The sequence below is a fragment of the Brassica napus genome, chromosome C3 (assembly GCF_020379485.1).
Source record: "Brassica napus cultivar Da-Ae chromosome C3, Da-Ae, whole genome shotgun sequence".
NCBI classification, from domain to species: Eukaryota; Viridiplantae; Streptophyta; class Magnoliopsida; order Brassicales; family Brassicaceae; genus Brassica; species Brassica napus.
In genome coordinates this window covers 32,195,562-32,214,134 of record NC_063446.1, presented here as the reverse complement: position 1 = coordinate 32,214,134, position 18,573 = coordinate 32,195,562, and the positions used below count along the sequence as shown (strand labels likewise).

At 32.0% G+C, this 18,573-nt stretch overlaps 2 protein-coding genes across 2 annotated transcripts; both read right to left on the bottom strand.

Moving 5' to 3' along the window:
* Positions 1–1,602: 1,602 nt before the first annotated feature.
* LOC111214202 (transcription factor MYB15-like) lies at positions 1,603–3,094 on the bottom strand. Its single transcript, XM_022716607.2, has 3 exons — positions 2,825–3,094; positions 2,587–2,716; positions 1,603–2,392 (listed from the first exon to the last, which is right to left on the bottom strand). The coding sequence occupies exons 1-3, from the start codon at positions 2,955–2,957 to the stop codon at positions 1,795–1,797; spliced, it is 861 nt and encodes a 286-aa protein (XP_022572328.2). The 5' UTR covers positions 2,958–3,094; the 3' UTR covers positions 1,603–1,794.
* Positions 3,095–16,442: 13,348 nt separating this feature from the next.
* LOC125583018 lies at positions 16,443–18,140 on the bottom strand. Its single transcript, XM_048749546.1, has 2 exons — positions 16,786–18,140; positions 16,443–16,691 (listed from the first exon to the last, which is right to left on the bottom strand). The coding sequence occupies exons 1-2, from the start codon at positions 16,975–16,977 to the stop codon at positions 16,443–16,445; spliced, it is 441 nt and encodes a 146-aa protein (XP_048605503.1). The 5' UTR covers positions 16,978–18,140.
* Between the last annotated feature and the right edge of the window lie 433 nt (positions 18,141–18,573).

The window sequence follows — 18,573 nt, the reverse complement described above, 5'->3', positions numbered from 1 at the left end:
GAACTTATAGAGCTTCGATTTACTCATAGGGGATTGATCTATTTAACCTATGGCTTTTATTTTTAGAGATTATCTTTTATGGTTTCAATCTTTACAAAACAACCAAATTCGATTCTTGTTTTCAGATTTCGAATTACCTTTATTTTGTAGGGTTGAACCGGACCACTAAGATGAACGGAAGAACCTCGGACGCGAACTGCGACGCGGACGCGAGCTGTCTTCTTCCTATCGGGTCTCGAGTCGAGACGGACGCTTGCAGTCGGGGTCGCGAGATGAGGCTGAGACGGACGCGTCTTCTTCTTATCGAGTTCGCGAGCTGGTTGATTGGGAACTCAAGCCGGATGTGATGCGAACTGGACTAGCTCTGTTGTGAACAGGAAGCTGCAAATGTCTAGGATCAGGAACGCTTAAGAGCTTTAGCTGATCGGGTGTTTGCAAGCTGGAACGCAAGCAAGAACAATTTAGGGTTCTTCGGAGTTAGGGTTCCAAAAGACCAAGACGGCGCCGCGTATTGTTCCTGCGAGTGAGAGCACGTCTGAGATCGGATCAACAAACGGTTTGCGCTGATGGATTCATCTCGTCCAGAGCTTCAAGATGATATGTGGCTTGTCGTCTGGTCCCTCAGGATTTGAGAGATAGATCGATTTTAAGTTACGTCTGGTTTAGGGTTTATGTGTGACAGATTTTTAGGTTAGGGTTATGGGTTTTTCTTTCTCAGGGTTTTGAGAGTCTATCGTGCTGATAACGTGTTGTAATTAGAGAGTTTAGAAACTGAATATTTCTGTATTTTTATTAATGATCAAGGGGGTTCCTTTATATAAGGATTACAAGATGAATATAAATGGAAGTATCCAAAACCTAAACTCACTAGGATTAGGAAAACTACTAATACATAATAAAGATTACATCTACTAGGAAAAGGAAAGAGTTTCCTTTTCTCCAAGCTTTATGACTGCCTCTCTCTCTCCTGAAGTCGGCTTTCTCTCTCCTCTCTCTAGGGCTTCGGCCATCTCTCCATCTTCTAGGTATTGGGCTGGTCTTGGACCGAGCATGGTTAATGGCAATCCACTCCATAATTTATAACAGTAACTAACTAGTTAGTTTTTATCAAAAGTTAAGAGTTTCTTAGCCATAATATTTGCACCATTTGACTTTATTTGGTTGGGCTTTTATCTCCATATTTTAGTTTTATTTATTTTAAAATCACTAAAGTTCAAATCATGCTGTAACTTTATTTTGAAAAGTGAAAGCCCACATCAAGTTTCTATTAATTTTACCAATCATGCTTTAACTTTATTTTTAAAGTTACAGAAAAAAAAGTAAATCAAAATTTTTTCTTTGGTTAAAAAACCTATCTCCTTCTTTATAGGCTATAGAATCTGTAAAATGAAAAAAATAATCTATAATATCAAAGAAATTAGATAATCTTAATAAATAATATCTATAAATATTTTAATTTAATTTTGGATGTTTTTAAAATTATTGAAATATTTTAGACAGCATAAATATTATTTAAATATCACATTTTAAATAACAGTAAATTTTGATAATTTATAAAATAATTAATATAAATTATTTTAATTGATAAGTATAATTATTTTATATATACATCACATATTTTATTTTAAAATATTTACGACATATAACTTGCAATTGCAACAAATTTAACTACAATAAAAGTTTATGCAAAAAAGTTTACATTAACAACTTTACAACTATAACCGACTAATACTTGCCTACAACCAAACTTATACGGCTAAAGTTTTACGCGAACCAATCATCACAATTAATTAATTATAGCCCAGCTAATAGTTCTTGCTCCCCTCCAGTTCTCACGAATACATCGTACCAGAAGTCCATCTCACTGTCGAAAACCATCTCATTTTCAACGGAGCCTAACTGCTGAAACTCTTGTTGTGTCTCATCATCAAAACCAGTCACTTCAAGATTCGACGCGTAATTATGTTCATCTTGACTATATAGCGCCTCGTTCCAAAAGCTCTCGTCGATATCTGCTCCAAAATTTTCGAAAGAAAAACAATCTTGGTCCGCAGTACTGATGTCTCCCAATTTGTTATCCATCTTAGCCTCGTTGTTATGGCCTTCGTGGCTCATGAGTGTCACCGAAGAAACCTCATCACTTGTCGAAGGTGATGCCGAGAACAAGCTTTCAAAAGAAGGGTTTGATGAATTTCCAAGCTCCGATTCACTTCTTGTACTGTTCAGTTTCGCCGCTACGGATTGAGATTTAGGTTTAGTACCGTGCTTCTTATTGCTGCTCTTAGGTTTAGCGGGTTGGTAATCTTCGAGTCTTTTCTTCAAGCGAGTGTGCCATACGTTCTTGATCTCATTATCCGTTCTTCCTGGTAATTTTGCTGCAATTGCTGACCATCTAGAGACAATACCAAGAAAAAAAAGAACTTTTAATACAAATTTTCCAAAAGAGCCGATAATTGTATACTAACTTTTATATAATAGTGGACCAAGACATGTTTCTTGTGATGATCATTATCGTATGTGTTTTGGATGTATGTAAACCGTATATAAATTCATATGTAAAAACAGAAGTGTGTAAAGTAAATATACCTATTGCCAAGGACTTGGTGCAAGCTAATGATAGCATCCTCCTCTTCTTTGGTGAAATTGCCTCTTTTTATATCAGGTTTTAAATAGTTCATCCACCTAAGTCTACAGCTTTTTCCACATCTCAATAGTCCTGTAATTAGTAGTTATCATCAGTGTTAAGAAATTTTATAAAGATATTTAGGAAATTGGACTCCACATATATATATATATATATGTATAGCTTTTAATTTGTTCATACCAGCTTGCTTAGGGAGGGCTCGCCAGTTATTATGACCATGTTTGTGAATAAAAGAGATCAAGATTTGATCCTCTTCAGGCGTCCATGGACCTCTCTGTAACCCCATTTTCTCGCAGCATGGAGCTCTTCCCATCTTCTGATGATGTGTTTTGATTGCTGGTGAAAAGTTTGAAGTTTTGTATTCTGAGTATAGGATCGAGAGAGATTGTGGTGATCAAATGCTTATGAGCTATATGATCAATGTTGTTGATGAGCCTGAGAATTACTGCCTTATATGGTTTTGAGTATTTATACTGCATTTGTCAAAAGGCATGTGCGGGAATTCAAAAGCATTTGGTAAGCCTCCCGGAAGGAGGTGTGAGAGAGAGATGATTTCTTTGGTTAGAGGCACAAAAGTCAAAAAGTATGTACATATATTATATTGCATGTGGGACCAATGGGTGTGATTTTTCTAGTGACTGCAAAAACATATTTAAAATAAATAATTTATCCCCTATATATTATTTGTGAAACATTCCAACTTCTTTTTGTAGCCACATGTCATCACTATGAAGATTTTTAAAATTATTAGAGAAATTTGTTGGTCCATTTAATTATATAATAAGGTTTTTATTAAACTAACCATAAATTCATTATTAATGTCATTTATTATTTCCTTAAATAAAGATTACGGAATCGCCTAATGTGGGTAAAGTATATATGACAATTAATGATTTTGAATAATAAAAATATGATTAAAAATCTATCCTCTATCAAATTTGTTTAATTTAAAACTATTAAAATAATTTTTAAAAAAACACAATAACCATATTATAAAAATTTAGATTTATATTTTGAATTTTATAAAATGACTATAAATTACTAAAACTTTTAAAGTCTCACATTCAAATTTTCCGATCCATGATTTAAAATTTTTGTTATGACAAAATACAAATGATTATAAAATCATATAAGTAAAAGTCTAATTTAATTAATCATTAAGATTTAATATATATATATATATATATATATATCATTCTAAATTAAAATATAAACCATATTGAATAAATAAATATTTTAGTTTCAAAATTTACTTTGAATAATTTTTTTTGATAAAAGTTTTGAACTAACATTGATAAATTTTTTTAAATTATCAATTACTAAAATTATTAATCCCACAATAAAAATTTTGTTATCAGTAATTTAAATTTTTTTCTATTAAAAATACACATGATAAAAAAACATATGAGTAGAAAGCATCATTTAAAAAAATAAAAATAAATAAAATAGACATTAATATTAAAAATATACTATGTATATTAATATCATTTAAATTTAATTACATATCCTATCAAAAAAATTTTAAAAAATGTTTGGATTAATAAAATTTATTTATACGTTCGCACCAATTTAATTATATATGTAATAGTTACTGACTTTTAATTATTCAATATATATTTATTATTTCATAATATGTAAAAACATATAATACATAAAATAATTTTTATACTTTCGCACTAATGTTTATTCCGCACATTAGTTTGTATATATAAAAAATATGTGTAGAGTGTGATGGCGAGACATGTGGACCGAGTGAAACAAAGTCACCGGGTAGACGCACGAAGTGCGTTATAGCGAGCCCACACGTATATTTTGTAGAAAATCAACGTTTACGATTATATACGACAAAACAAAAATCAACGTTGGGTGGATTATATGTTGACCATAAAACACTGTTTGTTTGGGGTTATATCTACTCGTAAAAATTCTTTTTCACTTTTCCGAGCAAAATTTATTTCGTAATTTCTTAACTTTTTTTATTAAACTTTAACTTTGTTAATATATTCATGCACACAAAAGAAACTTCTTTAACCTTGGTTGTAATCTTGTTTAGGTTAAACATGTCAATTTCTAGCAATTGTAATGTATATAACTATGATGCCATGTCCTTGTTTATAAAAGGCTATACTTGAACCGACAGAATTTTATTTCTGACTAAATATAATCGATAATACTGTTTTGATTGGATTTTTATCTGGAAATATAACAGTTTGACTACTGGTATGCAGTTAATTTTTGTTAGTCATAACTAAGTGTTTAGAATATCTTACCATGCTACATCATCCACCAAAATTTGATAATCATCCGTAAAATAAAAAGATTGGTTTTAGTTACTCTTAGCTTTGAGTTTTAAATTTTGATTAACTATTCAATCTTTTTACAAAAATCTATGAATTATATGCCTAAATTTGACAAATATCATGTATATATATAACTTCCAGATTTTTAAAATAGTACATGATATGAAAATTGTAAAACTTAATTTGACTGCAATATTATATCCTCCAGACTATATTTATACCTTTTTTTGAAAAAGAAGCTAATTTATTTTACTATATTTATATCCATTATTTATATACTTTAACGAATCATTCTAGCACAATGATTAATTATTGTTTTAATGTTATTATAGCTATAAAATATGTTATAAGTAGAAAGTAATTTGCAGTATGTATTGCTTTTTCGAAATTCTGTTAAAGTTGCATGTTTCGAACAACTTTTTTTTTTGAACTTTATGTTTCGAAAAACTCTTTTCAACAGATTTCATATTAATTAGAATTATATATCATTGATATGTTTGTTTAAAAATAATCTTTTAATTTTAATTTTTATGATATAACCTAATTAATTAGTATTCTAAATTTTACCTAACATAATTTTTATTTTGAACTCATATCTGACTTGGCTTTGAAAAACAGTCTTCGATAGAGATGTAAGTATTTTCTTAAGTTAATCTATCTTATTATAATTAGAGAAATATATAAAATTAATTTTTAGTTAACATGTGATATAAAAAATATTACTGAAGTTATAACTAATTCTAGAAGTAATTTCATCAAAAGTATTTCAGCCATTACTTACATTTTAAAACATTTAAATATTTCTTATTTTACTAAAAAAATTATACAAAATTAAATATTAATATTTATATAACTAAACCAAATTTATAAATATTACTGAAGTATTATAATAAAATTATTTGATTTTATAATTCATTTCATAAAAATATAACATCTTATTAATTTAAATTAAAATAAACTATCCATTATACATCATTAGTTTTTTTTTTTGAAAAATATATTTACAATAAATAATTTAATTTATTTGCATATACATAAATTACCCGGTAGACGCCCTAAATTATACATCATTAGTTACAATAAATATAGTGCAGAATACCGTTATACAAAAGTAATCAAGATCTTTTAGATTTTTATATTTACTACTATTATTATTTAAATAGATTAAACAATTAAAATTAAACTTTCATTGAGATAATAAATCTGCAGAATCTAGTAACTCCTTAAATGTACACAAAATAAAACTAAACATAAAACAAAATAAAAGATCTGACCGGGCGAAATAGCTCATGTAACGTAATGCAAGTTGACTAACGCGTTCACACACACTTAAGTTGATTAAAGTGTTACGGGTCAACGAAAGAGGCCTCCGCCCTCCGGCGGGTTTCGTTTCAACAAAGCTATTAATTTTTTTCCTGACTAAAACATAGCCACACTAAGGGTGCACGTGTACCCGTTATTATATTTATGTTTCGATTTTGTGAGTGAGTTTACCATAATAATGCTAGAATAGATGGTAAAACTTAAGGTAATGCACCCATAGAAACCCAGGTTCGATGCCTTCGTATGTTTTTTTCTTTTATTATCAGTGGGTGCACCCAGTTCATAAAGATCCCACTAAGGAATTAAACTTTCTCCTATGTTTCCAAACTAAATAAAGTTATGGGAATTTTTTTCTTTTTGCATAAAAGATATGGAATTTTTTTGATGGGATAATATATAATCTTATACTTCTTTTCGGACGTACTAGCTGGATAAGTAAATTAAACACCGAGCAACTAAATAATTAGTCAAATTGAGTAATGACTGAAGCTATTTTACAAATAATATTTCGCTGCACTTTTTTCTTGGCAGGATTGTGTGTCTACAACTCGTTACTCAAGTGACGAAAACAGAATTGATGTGTTTTGTTCTCAAATGTTATAGACAAAACATACCTCTTGATACTTGTAGCTGGCGAAGATTTTTTCTCTCTTTTCAATTTCCGAGCTAATTAATACGATTTGTATACAAATGTTCGTTCGCTGCATTGGTATATACGTAATCTGTTTGTGACCCTTTCCATTTTTGTTTTTGTTCTTAAACCCCATGCTTCCAAACTAGCATAAATAAACACCGCTTCCTTTAGTGTGGACGCAAACAGTTTTGAAATAGTACATGACAATATTGGTTTCATAATGCTAATTAATTAATGTTGACAAAAAACTAAAGAATGATCACTTATTTCATAATGCTAATTTAATTAATGTTGTAAAAAATTGTTTCAGAAAAATAACTTTACAATATTTTATTATATAATAATAATAATAACTTAAAAATAATTACAGTTATTGATGTCACTTTATCAAAAAATTGATAATCACAAAAATACATTTATGATATATTTTAATATTTTAGCATGTATGAAAACAATAAAAGAAAATATTTTTATTTTGGGAGCTTCTAAACACATCTATATTATTATTTTTTAAAAAAATTTTGCTTAGTTTTCATGTTAATTCTCCGTAAGTTTAACATGAGTCATTAGTTTTAATAAACAATTTCTGATACATATAATTTCATAAATAATTATATATATTTATTTTTTTGTCATCAACATATACAGACTCATACTGACTCCGTGAACCAAACTGGTAACTCTGCATCCATGTGAACGACGAAAGGCTGTCGTTTTCTGACATTGCGTGCTAGATTATCCGCCTTTGAATTCTCCATCCGAGGTACATGAATGATCTTTGAGTTTAGAAAACTTGCTTTCAAAATCTTAATGTTTTCCAAATACATTTCAAACGCTGGTCATTTTTCTGGTTCCGAAACCATCTCACCAATTTAGAACAATCTGTTGCAAACGTGACCTGAAACTGATGGAAAATTCTCACACACTCCATTGCCCATATTAGTGCATCCACCACCGCATGAAGTCGTGAGAAAGCCGCCCTAACATTTCTTGCCCCCATCAATCCATCAAAACCCTCTAAGATGATGTACCAACCTTGTCCTGAGTAAGGCTCCTTGTCTTTCCACGATCCATATGTAAAGCACCACCGCAATGGGATGGATTGTAGATTCCTAACCTCGACCGGTTGTGTTGCCCGATTTATATTCAGCAGTTGTGCCTCAGCCCAAAGTATTGACTCTGTTTCTACTAATTTGAGTGTTTCTATGGGATCAATGTCAATATTACTAAACACTTTATTGGTCATCCCTTTCCAAATGTACCATAATATCCATGCAAATTGATGATCAGCCATGTTTGAGAGAACTTTCCAAAAAAAGATGATCTATGTTTGTGAAGAGAGAACAGGTGGGAAAATTACCCAGGTTTGATGGTATCTTTGAGAGCAACCAAACTTGACGCGCTGGAGAACATTCAAAAAACACACGATTTATTGACTCCTCTGAATCTCTACATCTATCACAAGATATGTCCCCTTTTATCCCTTGCGCTTTCAGGTTTTTTTTCTTAACAACTATACACATTGAAACCATTTGCCATAAGAAATGTTTTATCTTCGGTGGACACCGCACCTTCCAGAAAAACGCTTTCAGTATATCCATATTGGGTCCGAAAAATTCTAGTGGTTTTTCCTAATCCGGGTAGACCCGTTTTAATTGGTATCCCCATTTGACCGTATATTTTCCATTATTAGTGAAATGTCATCCATCCCTGTCCACCAACTGAGTCCTACTCAATGGTATGCTTTCGATAATGTTCACGTCTTGGGGATCCACCAAAGCCCGAATTGCCTGCGAGTTCCGGGTAAGTGTTTTGTTGGTTTTTGTTTGCTGGTCTCGGTGAGTGGTTGGGAGCCATGGTCATTTCATACGGATATAGATGAACATGTTCCCACCCTTTTAATTAGTCTTTTGCTAACCAGAGATCTAGCATATACAAAACTCCTCCAGCCGTATGACGGAGAATATGAACGGATCAGTTCCGTAAAATCCGTAAGATCTTTATAGCCCAGACCACCTTCATCTTTGTTTATACATAATTTGTCCCACGATTTCTAGCACATGCCTTTTGTGCTTCTCCCAGGACTCCACCAAAATTGAGCTACCGCATAAATAATTATATACTTTATTATTTAATTGATTGCAAATTAATATTATAAAAATAATCTAAAAATAAATAGAAACATGTTTGAAAAAAAGATAATTCCATGTATTTATTTTATGTTTACCTATATCTTTTTCTTACTATTTGTTAATTTTTATAATTAATATTATACATACACATAATAGTTAGAATTATCATTATACTAAAATATTAAAAATAGGTTTATAAAAATAACAGTAAACTATTTATATTTATTTGGAAACGTAATATGTCATGTCATATTTATTTTATAAATTATTTAATTTATTTTAGTATTAAAATAATAAAAAGAGGTATATAAGCAACAATAATAAATTTGATTTTTATTTGTTTTTAAGTTATTTTCATTTTTATTCTTATTAGTCAGTTGCAAGAATAAGATTAATTTGTTATTTAATTTAAAAATTAATATTTTTTTTATAAATATTTTATCGAGAATATAATTATTATTTTTTAATATTATCAAAATATCTGCGTCCGAAAGAGAATATATTCAAAATATTTTTTTTTTATTTATAGCAAGTACTTTATATTTATAAAAAAATAACTCTATTTACTTTAATTATTGTTTTCAAGAATTTCACAGAATTATAACTTTGTTTAAATTAAAATTTCTTTAAATGACTATTATGTAAATAAAAATTTGTTTCGATTTTTAATATAAAAACTGCATTTTCCAAAATGATTTGTTTTAGTTATAATTATTAAAGTTTAAAAGTTAAAAGACCATTTAAAAATAAAAACATTATGATTTTGTAATAAATAAATACTATTTTAATTATTAAATTAATAATATATTTATTAATAAGTAATCTATAAAATCTTATGTTGATATGTACGGGCAAAACACCTAGTTTTTAATTATGAATCCAAGTTCAAATATGAAAGTAAGGGACTCAAATACAAGGAAGGGCTGTCAAATTTTTGATGTCAAGGAATAAAAACTACTCTCTTTGTTCTTTAATATTTGACGTTAAGAGAAATTTTTTTTGTTCCAAACTAAATTACGTTTTAATTTTTAATGCAAAATTATTAACTTTTTATTATATTGACATTTATATTCTGTAGATTATTTTATCATCGCTTGAACTGTATAATTTACAAGCATGCAGAGAACTGAAAAATGAAAGTGGTTGCGTAGCCATATTGCCTAAATTAATAGTATAGGTATAAACTAATGTAAAATAGTGGTTGCATAGGGATCATTGACTGTTTAATATGGGAAATAATCAATCAAATTATACAGATCGCAAATGAAATTTTAAAGATTTACATGTTTAATATGGGTGTTTGGGTATCCGTTCGGTTCGGGTCGGGTATTTTAGATTTTTGGGTATTTCGGTATAGAGGTGTAGAACCCGTTCGGGTATTTCTGTACTTAGGGTCGGATTCAGACATTTTTAGTTCGGGTTCGGTTATTTCGGATCGGGTTCGGATATTTATATTTTAAAAAAACATAATTAAATTTTCATTTCTCAAATTTTTTGTATTTAAAAATATAACTTTCACTTAACTAATTTTTATTTTTAATAGATTGAATGATTAATAGATTTAGACATAACATTTTAAAACTACAAAGACATTAATTTGGTTATTGTTTTTAAATTTTGGATATAACTTTTTGTTAATTTTGAAATAAAAAATTTGACATGCATTTTAAGTGAGTAGTAAATCATTTTTTTCGTAATTGTATGTATATCATATGAACTTAAAATATGTATAGTATCAATATAAATATTTTATATAAAATAAGAGATGTAAACTAGAAATATGAGGTTAATTATACATATGTTAGGTTATTTTTGGATATTCATTCGGGTTTGGATATTAACCGTTCGGAGATATCCAATCTCTCTTAATTCAATATCCGTTCGGATATTCTGCTACTTCGGTTTGGATTTCGGTTCGAATTTTTCGGATCGAATTTGGATGCCACTTTAGATATCGGATAAAATGTGCTCCTCTAGAGCAGACTAAGAATTTTTCCGTTTGGATCACCTAAAATATGAAATGTCAACAAGAAAATAAACGCGTTATAGAATAGAACTGGTTGACAAAAAAAAGAATAGAACTGTAACAAACACTAAACTGACGATAGCACGTACGGAGTGATGGATCATAGAACAAGGTTGGGTTCGGTGCTTTTGTCCTGTCCCCGAAATAATAGCGGATATTATTAAATAGTTTATAAGAGTTCTTCCACTTTTTTTCCTCTTTATATTAATTCTTTAAATAATGTATTTTGGTAGAATATTGGATTTCCTTTTCGATTACGGGTGTTGTTTCTCTCACGAGTCAATTCCAGATTAAGCGTCCGACTGGTTTAAACGCACCGGTTAGTGTTGCAGTTGCGGTGGCAGGAGTTTGCGGATGCGAATGGTTGCGGTTTCAAGCGTTATTAAGCGTTTTGTATGACTGATACAACGTTTGAAAATTGTTGCGTTTGCGGGATATTTGTGACTGGTTGATTATAAGATATTGCAGTGGTTTAATAATAAATTACACATATTAACATATTATAACATTAAAAAAATATAAAAACATACTATTGTAATAAAATATAATAATTATCAATATAATATGATTAATAAAAATATTAGGTTTATTTATAAAAAAAATCAAATTAGTTGAAAGTTATAATTTTAATAAAATTTGTTTTGAAGATTTATATTAAAAATTTTAAAAATATTTTATTTCGTTTTATATATGTGTATATCTTTATATATATGTGTATAGAAATGTTTTAAAATTCTAATAAATAGTTAGTTTAAAGTTTTTATAAAGCAAATTATGATACTATTTGTAAACTTTAATTAATATATAAAATATGTATATATTTTTATTTATAATATTTCTATTTTAAAATAATTTTATATTTATTTTTTCACCCACAACCGCAAACGCTAGCTGAAACCAGCTTTTGATTTTAAGAGGTTCGGAGCGGTTTGGAGCGATTTGTAGCGGTTTGTATGATTGTTTCAAAACGCTGTCAACCGTTACCAACCGCAAAAGTTGCATTTGCGGGTCATAGCGAAAAACCAGTCAGCCCCTAAATGCGTAATAGAAACTTGCTAAAATTTATCATATACAATAAGTATATGTGTTCACATTCCATAGAATAAGATATGCCTGAGAATAAAATTCATAACCCGAAATCCGAACTCAAAAACCCGATCCGTACCCGGTCCAAAATGAAAAAAATACTCCAATGAATCTTGTAGGGTGTTACAAAACATATCTGAACCCGAAGTATTATTAACCGAACCCGAAATGATAACCCAAAAACCCAAAAGCCCGAAAAAAATATCCGAAGATACCGATCCGAATGTCCAAATTAATATACAATATAAATATTTGAAACATAAATATGTACTTCAAATATTCAATTTCATATTTATTTGGATATGATATCTAACAATAAGTATTTAAAATTTAATTAAATACCATAAATACTCCATTATATACAAAGAAGTATATATTTCTTATGTTTTACTTTTAAATTTTAGATTTTATTTTGGACATATCCAAACCGATCTGATATAACCCGAATCCGAACGATATATGGTTACTTCGGATATATCTGAACCTGTCCAAAACCGAAGTGTTATATCCGAATCCGATCTGTACTTGTAAATTTACTAGAATGTAACCTAGGAGATGTTACATAATAGAACCAAAATTCGAAAAACCCGATCCGAAGCCAAACACTCAGACCTAGAATAAGATATTCTTTTATCCATGATTAAGAAAAATGTCATTTAAATTACTAACTTTCAAATTTGGTTGAAAAGAATCATGAACTTTCTTGTGTAATGAAGAAAAAGATAGACATAGATATGTTAGTGCAAAGATGACACCACAATACAGTAATGCATAAGATAATTCACGGGACAAAACACACAAGCAAACACCAATGCTTTATTAGAAATCTCCTTTAAACAATCTATTACAAGACTTGCTTATCAGCTTTACACAGCCTGTTAACACCCTAACAACTGCTAATGAAAGACTCCTAATCTACCCAAATTTTTCTCTCTGTAGTCAGTATTTCAGCATCTTCTTCAGCACGACCCAAGAACACCTCTAAGGGATTTTCACACTTCTTCTATAATAATAGCCAGTGTCTTATGGAATACACACGACTCCATAGCTCTTTTATAGTGATCTCCACGTTCCCGAAACCCTAGTCTCTAAGGCAACATGATATGGACATCTTGAATTGCACTTATTCCTCAAGGCATAAACTTGCTCCCCAAGTTTATCTCTTAACTTTTCTCCACGGTATAAACTTGCTCCTCAAGTTTATCCCACGCCAGCTCAGCATCTTGCGTCCACATGGTCTCTACCACTCCGCATGCCTCCTGGTCCACTCTCTAGCGCACACTGCCTCAGCAACTACTTCAACGACTACGTCAAGACATAAACCCTTAGTTTATTCTTCTCCATCTCAACATATTTTGCATCCACATGGTAACCCACCACTCTGCATGCCGTATGTAGTAACGACTAATGCATCCATCATCAGTGACTTCGTCGCCAAGCTAGTCACAGAAGTCTATTGACATCTACAAGCTCCACTTGATCTTCAATCTCCCCCTTTTAGCTTTGTGTGCTGATCAAGCACAATATCCTTCTGGTTCAACAACCACGTTTCCTAACCTGGAAAGTTCCACACTTGATATGCCATTCTCCCCCGCGAGAGTTGCACTATATTCATCTTCTACAATATATATACTTTTCTCCCCCACGAGATAAGCACCATCTACATCAGGACGTCCATCACCATTCTCTTCTCCCCCACGAGATATGCACTCCTTGGACCAGAACGTCACCACTTCTCCCCCTGCTTGATTGCATACAAAGCTAAAACAGATGCTTAGACGTCAATACAAACATCCCAGACACGCTCGTCTGCTTCTTCATGTGTATTGCATCAGGCTCTGACGCATCCGCCGAACTACTTCTTGAACTATCTCTCGAACCACTCCTTGTCTTGGCTCCTTAGGCTTGGGCTTCTTCCCCTCTGCTGTAAATATGGTAGGGTCCTCCCACCCAGTCTTCACAGCTATCCACACAACATCATTGATTCCTCGAACCAACAGCTTCATGCGCACCTTCCACTGACCATACCGGCCATCCTTCAACATTATTGTCTTCTGCATAGAACAATCGTGTACATCTTCACCTTCAGGATCACACCAGTAACTTAGGTGACCCGCTCTGATACCAATTGTTAGTGCAAAGATGAAACCACAATACAGTAATGTAGAAGATAATTCAAGAGACAAAACACACAAGCAAACACCAATGCTTTATTAGAAATCCCATTTAAACAATTTATTACAAGACTTTCTTATCAGCTTTACACAGCCTGTTAACACCCTAACAACTACTACTGAAAGACTATCAATCTACCCAAATTTGTCTCTCTGTCGTCAGTACTTCAACATCTGCTACAACATAACTCAAGAACACCCCTAAGGGATATTCACCCTTCCTCTATAATAATATTGAATGTCTTATGGAATACACAAGACTCCATAGATCTTTTATAGTGATCTCCACGTTCCTGAAACCCTAGTCTCCAAGGAAACATGATATGGACATCTTCCATAATAATAAGTATACTTTCCTTTTCTTGAAATGCACTTATTCCTCAAGGCATAAACTTGCTCCCCAAGTTTATCTCTTGCCTATTCTCTACGGTATAAACTTGCTCCTCAAGTTTATCCCACGCCAGCTCAGCATCATGCGTCCACATGGTCTCTACCACTTTGCATGCCTCCTGGTCCACTCTCTAGCGCACACTGCCTCAGCAACTACTTCAACGACTACGTCAAGATATAAACCCTCGTTTTATCCTTCTCCATCTCAACATACCTTGCATCCACATGGTAACCCACCACTCTGCGTGCAGTATGTAGTAACGACTAATGCATCCAGCATCAGTGACTTCGTCGCCTAGTTAGTCCCAGAAGACTATTGACATCTACAAACTCCACTTGCATCTTCAAGATAGAGAGAGGTGAAAGAGGTAAAGAGAAAGAGAGAGAGAGGGAGAGGAGAATGAGAAGAAACAAGCAAAACCTACTTTTTGTTTTATCTGGTCAATGTGACCAAATTTAAGATTTGAGAGAAGCGGTATCTACCCAACCTAAATTGGAGTAGTGCCGAGAGCATCAAACATATTGGGAGTAGATGATTTGGAGATTTAATAAATTGTAAGTGCTATAATGGTTTAGCTTTGCAACAAGTGTAGTTTTAGTTTCAGATTCGGTTCCTTGAGGAACAATCTTTAAAAAAAATTTCAAAACAACGTCGTATGAATTTAATTATCTAACAAAGAGAAAATTAACTATGTTAATTCAATCTGTTAACCATTTTAATGATTTTTTAAAAATGACTTAGTTAAAATATGTTAGAGGTTAAAACGTATAGTCAAGATAAGTGGAGTCGTTTCAGAATTCAGATTGATTTGATGATATAATTTTGTTTTAATATGGTACACGCATGTTTATTTTTCATTATACTAATCTGAATTCAATAGCTATTTAAATATGATTTATGGTATTCAGATAGATCAAACGTAAATATTAATGCAAAAGCACTACGATAGTACGATACCTGATTTGGTATGTTTGATAATATTTTTCTTTTCAACATGCATTGATTTTGTTCTTATTGTCAAATGGTAATATTGTTAGTCATAACAAGTGAGCCTAATTTATTTACTCTTAACGTCGATCCTAGTTTTTATTTACTGCAAGTACATGATAATCTACAACTGATTCTTTACTCTCACTACAAGAAAACACCGGTATTCCGACGACAATATCGTCGGTATGTCCTCGGAATAACGGTATTCCGAGGACATACCGACGAGAATGGTCGTCGGAAATTTCTCGTCGGAAAGTAAAATCTCTCGGAATTTTCTCGGAAAATTTTGAGGGAATACCGAGAATTAAAGATTCCGAGGACATTCCGAAGAAACATTTCCTAGGACTGTACGTCGGTATCTCCTCGGATATTTCCGATGGAACGGTCCTCGGAAACATTCCGAGAGAAAAGAGGTATCAGAATATTCCGACGAACCTCGGCCGTTGGAATATTCCGAGAAACCTTTGCCGTCTGAATATTCCGAGGAAGTGTGTCCGTCGGGATATTCCGAGAAGATATGCCCTCGGAATATTCCGAGGAAGTTGTCGTCGGAATATCCCGAGGGATACACTTCCTCGGAATATTCCCAAAAATAATTTTTTTAAAAAATTAAAAATTTATTTATTTTAATTGAAATTCGAAAATATAAAATTAAAATTGAAATAGAAAACATATTAGATAATATTCAAAGTTGTACATACCAAAATAAAACATTCAGAGTTTTTGAAAAAAAAAGAAGAAACTACGGGGACTGCTCGTTCGGGTACATCCTCTTCATCATCTCCATCATTTGCTCGTTCTGCTTCCTCGTTGCCTCCCATCCCGCCTCTTGATCCGCCATCTTTTGCTCCAACGCAGCTATGCGGTCATCTTTGTCCTTCAACTGGTCCATAAGCAATTCTGGATCAACATAGGGCTGTGGTGCAGAAAGAGGAACCGACCGGGCTCGACGACCCAAACCGACCAAACGTCCCTTCTTCTTTGGAACCGACTGAAATAGAAAATAAAAAAATTTAAATAATAGAAAAGATGATAAAATGAAAATAAAGAAATAAATGAATTGAACTTTTTTATAAAGAACATACCGATTCAACGATTTCGTTGATTCGAATCCGGGACAAGTTGGTCGAAGCCGTCGAAGTGGCGTCCAGGTCGGTTTGAAGATGAGATAGACGGGTCTCTTCGTCTTCCTTCTGAGTTTCGATCAGGCTAAGCACATCCCTCACAACACCATCATCAATCTCCCCGGTGTGCTTGTTGGTATGCGCCGTCTTCATTAGAACGAAATCATCAACCGGCTCGCCATCATTTTCATCCGCCTTGAAAAAAACAAAAGTTAAACAAACATTAGAAATTAAAAGAAATACATAAAAAATAAAATAAAAATACTTAAATAATTAAAAAAAAAATTGAACTTACCAAGCGACCCCCCAGAGTGGCAATAGTCTGGGCACCCAAATTGTGCTTGTACATGCCTTTCCCGCCACGATCGCTCTTGCGGTTGGTGGAGTTGGTCACGGAGGTAGCTTTCGTCTCGTCCTTATCCCAATGCACACACAACTCCTCCCAGACCGTGTTGTTGATCGACTTCGGGACCTTTTATTAAAAAAATATAAAATAGTTTTATAAATCCAAAAATAGTTTAATAAATTCAAAAAATTGTTTAATAAATTTAAAAAACCTGGTTGATGAGCCACTTCTGCTTCCACTCGTAGATCTGCTTTCCATAGTTGTCCATAACTTTATGGACGAAGACGTCACGGATAAAGTTCGTGTGATCGGGATTCCAGGTGAACTCTTGCTGAAAAAAAAACACAATTTGTAGAAATTTTATATTAAAGATTAAAAATATAAGTTAAAAAATTAGAATACTTACCGCAAACTGACGAAACCACATCTCCTGGTCCTCGGCAGGGAAGTGAGTGAAAGTTGGATATCCCTTGCTGAGGTTCGAGTACATCATATTGTTGATCTATGCGCTGATCTCGTTCCCGGAACGGTTGAACCTAATATAAGAAACAAATTATTAATAATGAATCAAATTTTAATGAAAGGAAAAAAAAAGACTTTTAACTACCATGTTTGACGTCGTCCCTTTGTACACGGAGTGAGATAGGGAAGATGCTTACGACCGGGCTGTTGAACCAACTGGGCAACAGTCATCACTCTCGGAACGACTGGAGGAGCGGGAGGGGGTGCAGCAGTGGGAGGGGGTGCAGGAACGGGAGGGGGTGCAGCAGCGGGAGCAAAAACCGGAGCGGAAAATGAAGAATCCCGACAGTGGCTGCTCGACCCCCGAGAGTGGCTGGACGAACCCCGAGAGTGGCTGGACGAACCCTGAGAGTGGCTCCCCATACCACTACGACCTCGTGGTGAGGCACGACGAGATCGAGACCGGGTCTGATCACCAGTAGACCTGTAAATTAAAAAAAACATATTTAAAAATAGTTTTAATAAATATTAATTAAAAAAAAATTTAAAATTAGTTATAATAAATATATAAATTAAAAAACATATTTAAAAATAGTTTTAATAAATATTAATTGAAAAACATATTTAAAAATAGTTTTTATAAATACAAAAAATAATAAAATAGTGTATATAAATCAAAAAAATGTTTTATAAATACAAAATTAGTTTTAATAAATATAAATATTTTTATAAATATGAAATCATCTTTTATAAATCCAAAAATCGAATTTATATACAAAAAACGTTTTGTAAAATCCAAAAAATCGAATTTATATACAAAAAACGTTTTGTAAAATCCAAAAAATCGAATTTATATACAAAAATCGATTTTATAAATACAAAAATAATAAAAAATTTATAAAAAAGTTCTAAATCAATTCAACACAACAAATTATCCAACC

Bases quoted from the DNA above. Each gene is read 5' to 3' on its own strand.
- LOC111214202 (XM_022716607.2), bottom strand. From the start codon at position 2,957: ATGGGAAGAGCTCCATGCTGCGAGAAAATGGGGTTACAGAGAGGTCCA. The intron at 2,717-2,824 runs GTATGAACAAAT...TACTAATTACAG, and splicing joins AGCCCTCCCTAAGCAAGCTG to GACTATTGAGATGTGGAAAA. The intron at 2,393-2,586 runs GTATATTTACTT...TATTGTCTCTAG, and splicing joins CACCAAGTCCTTGGCAATAG to ATGGTCAGCAATTGCAGCAA.
- LOC125583018 (XM_048749546.1), bottom strand. From the start codon at position 16,977: ATGAAGACGGCGCATACCAACAAGCACACCGGGGAGATTGATGATGGT. The intron at 16,692-16,785 runs GTATGTTCTTTA...TTTCTATTTCAG, and splicing joins TCAACGAAATCGTTGAATCG to TCGGTTCCAAAGAAGAAGGG.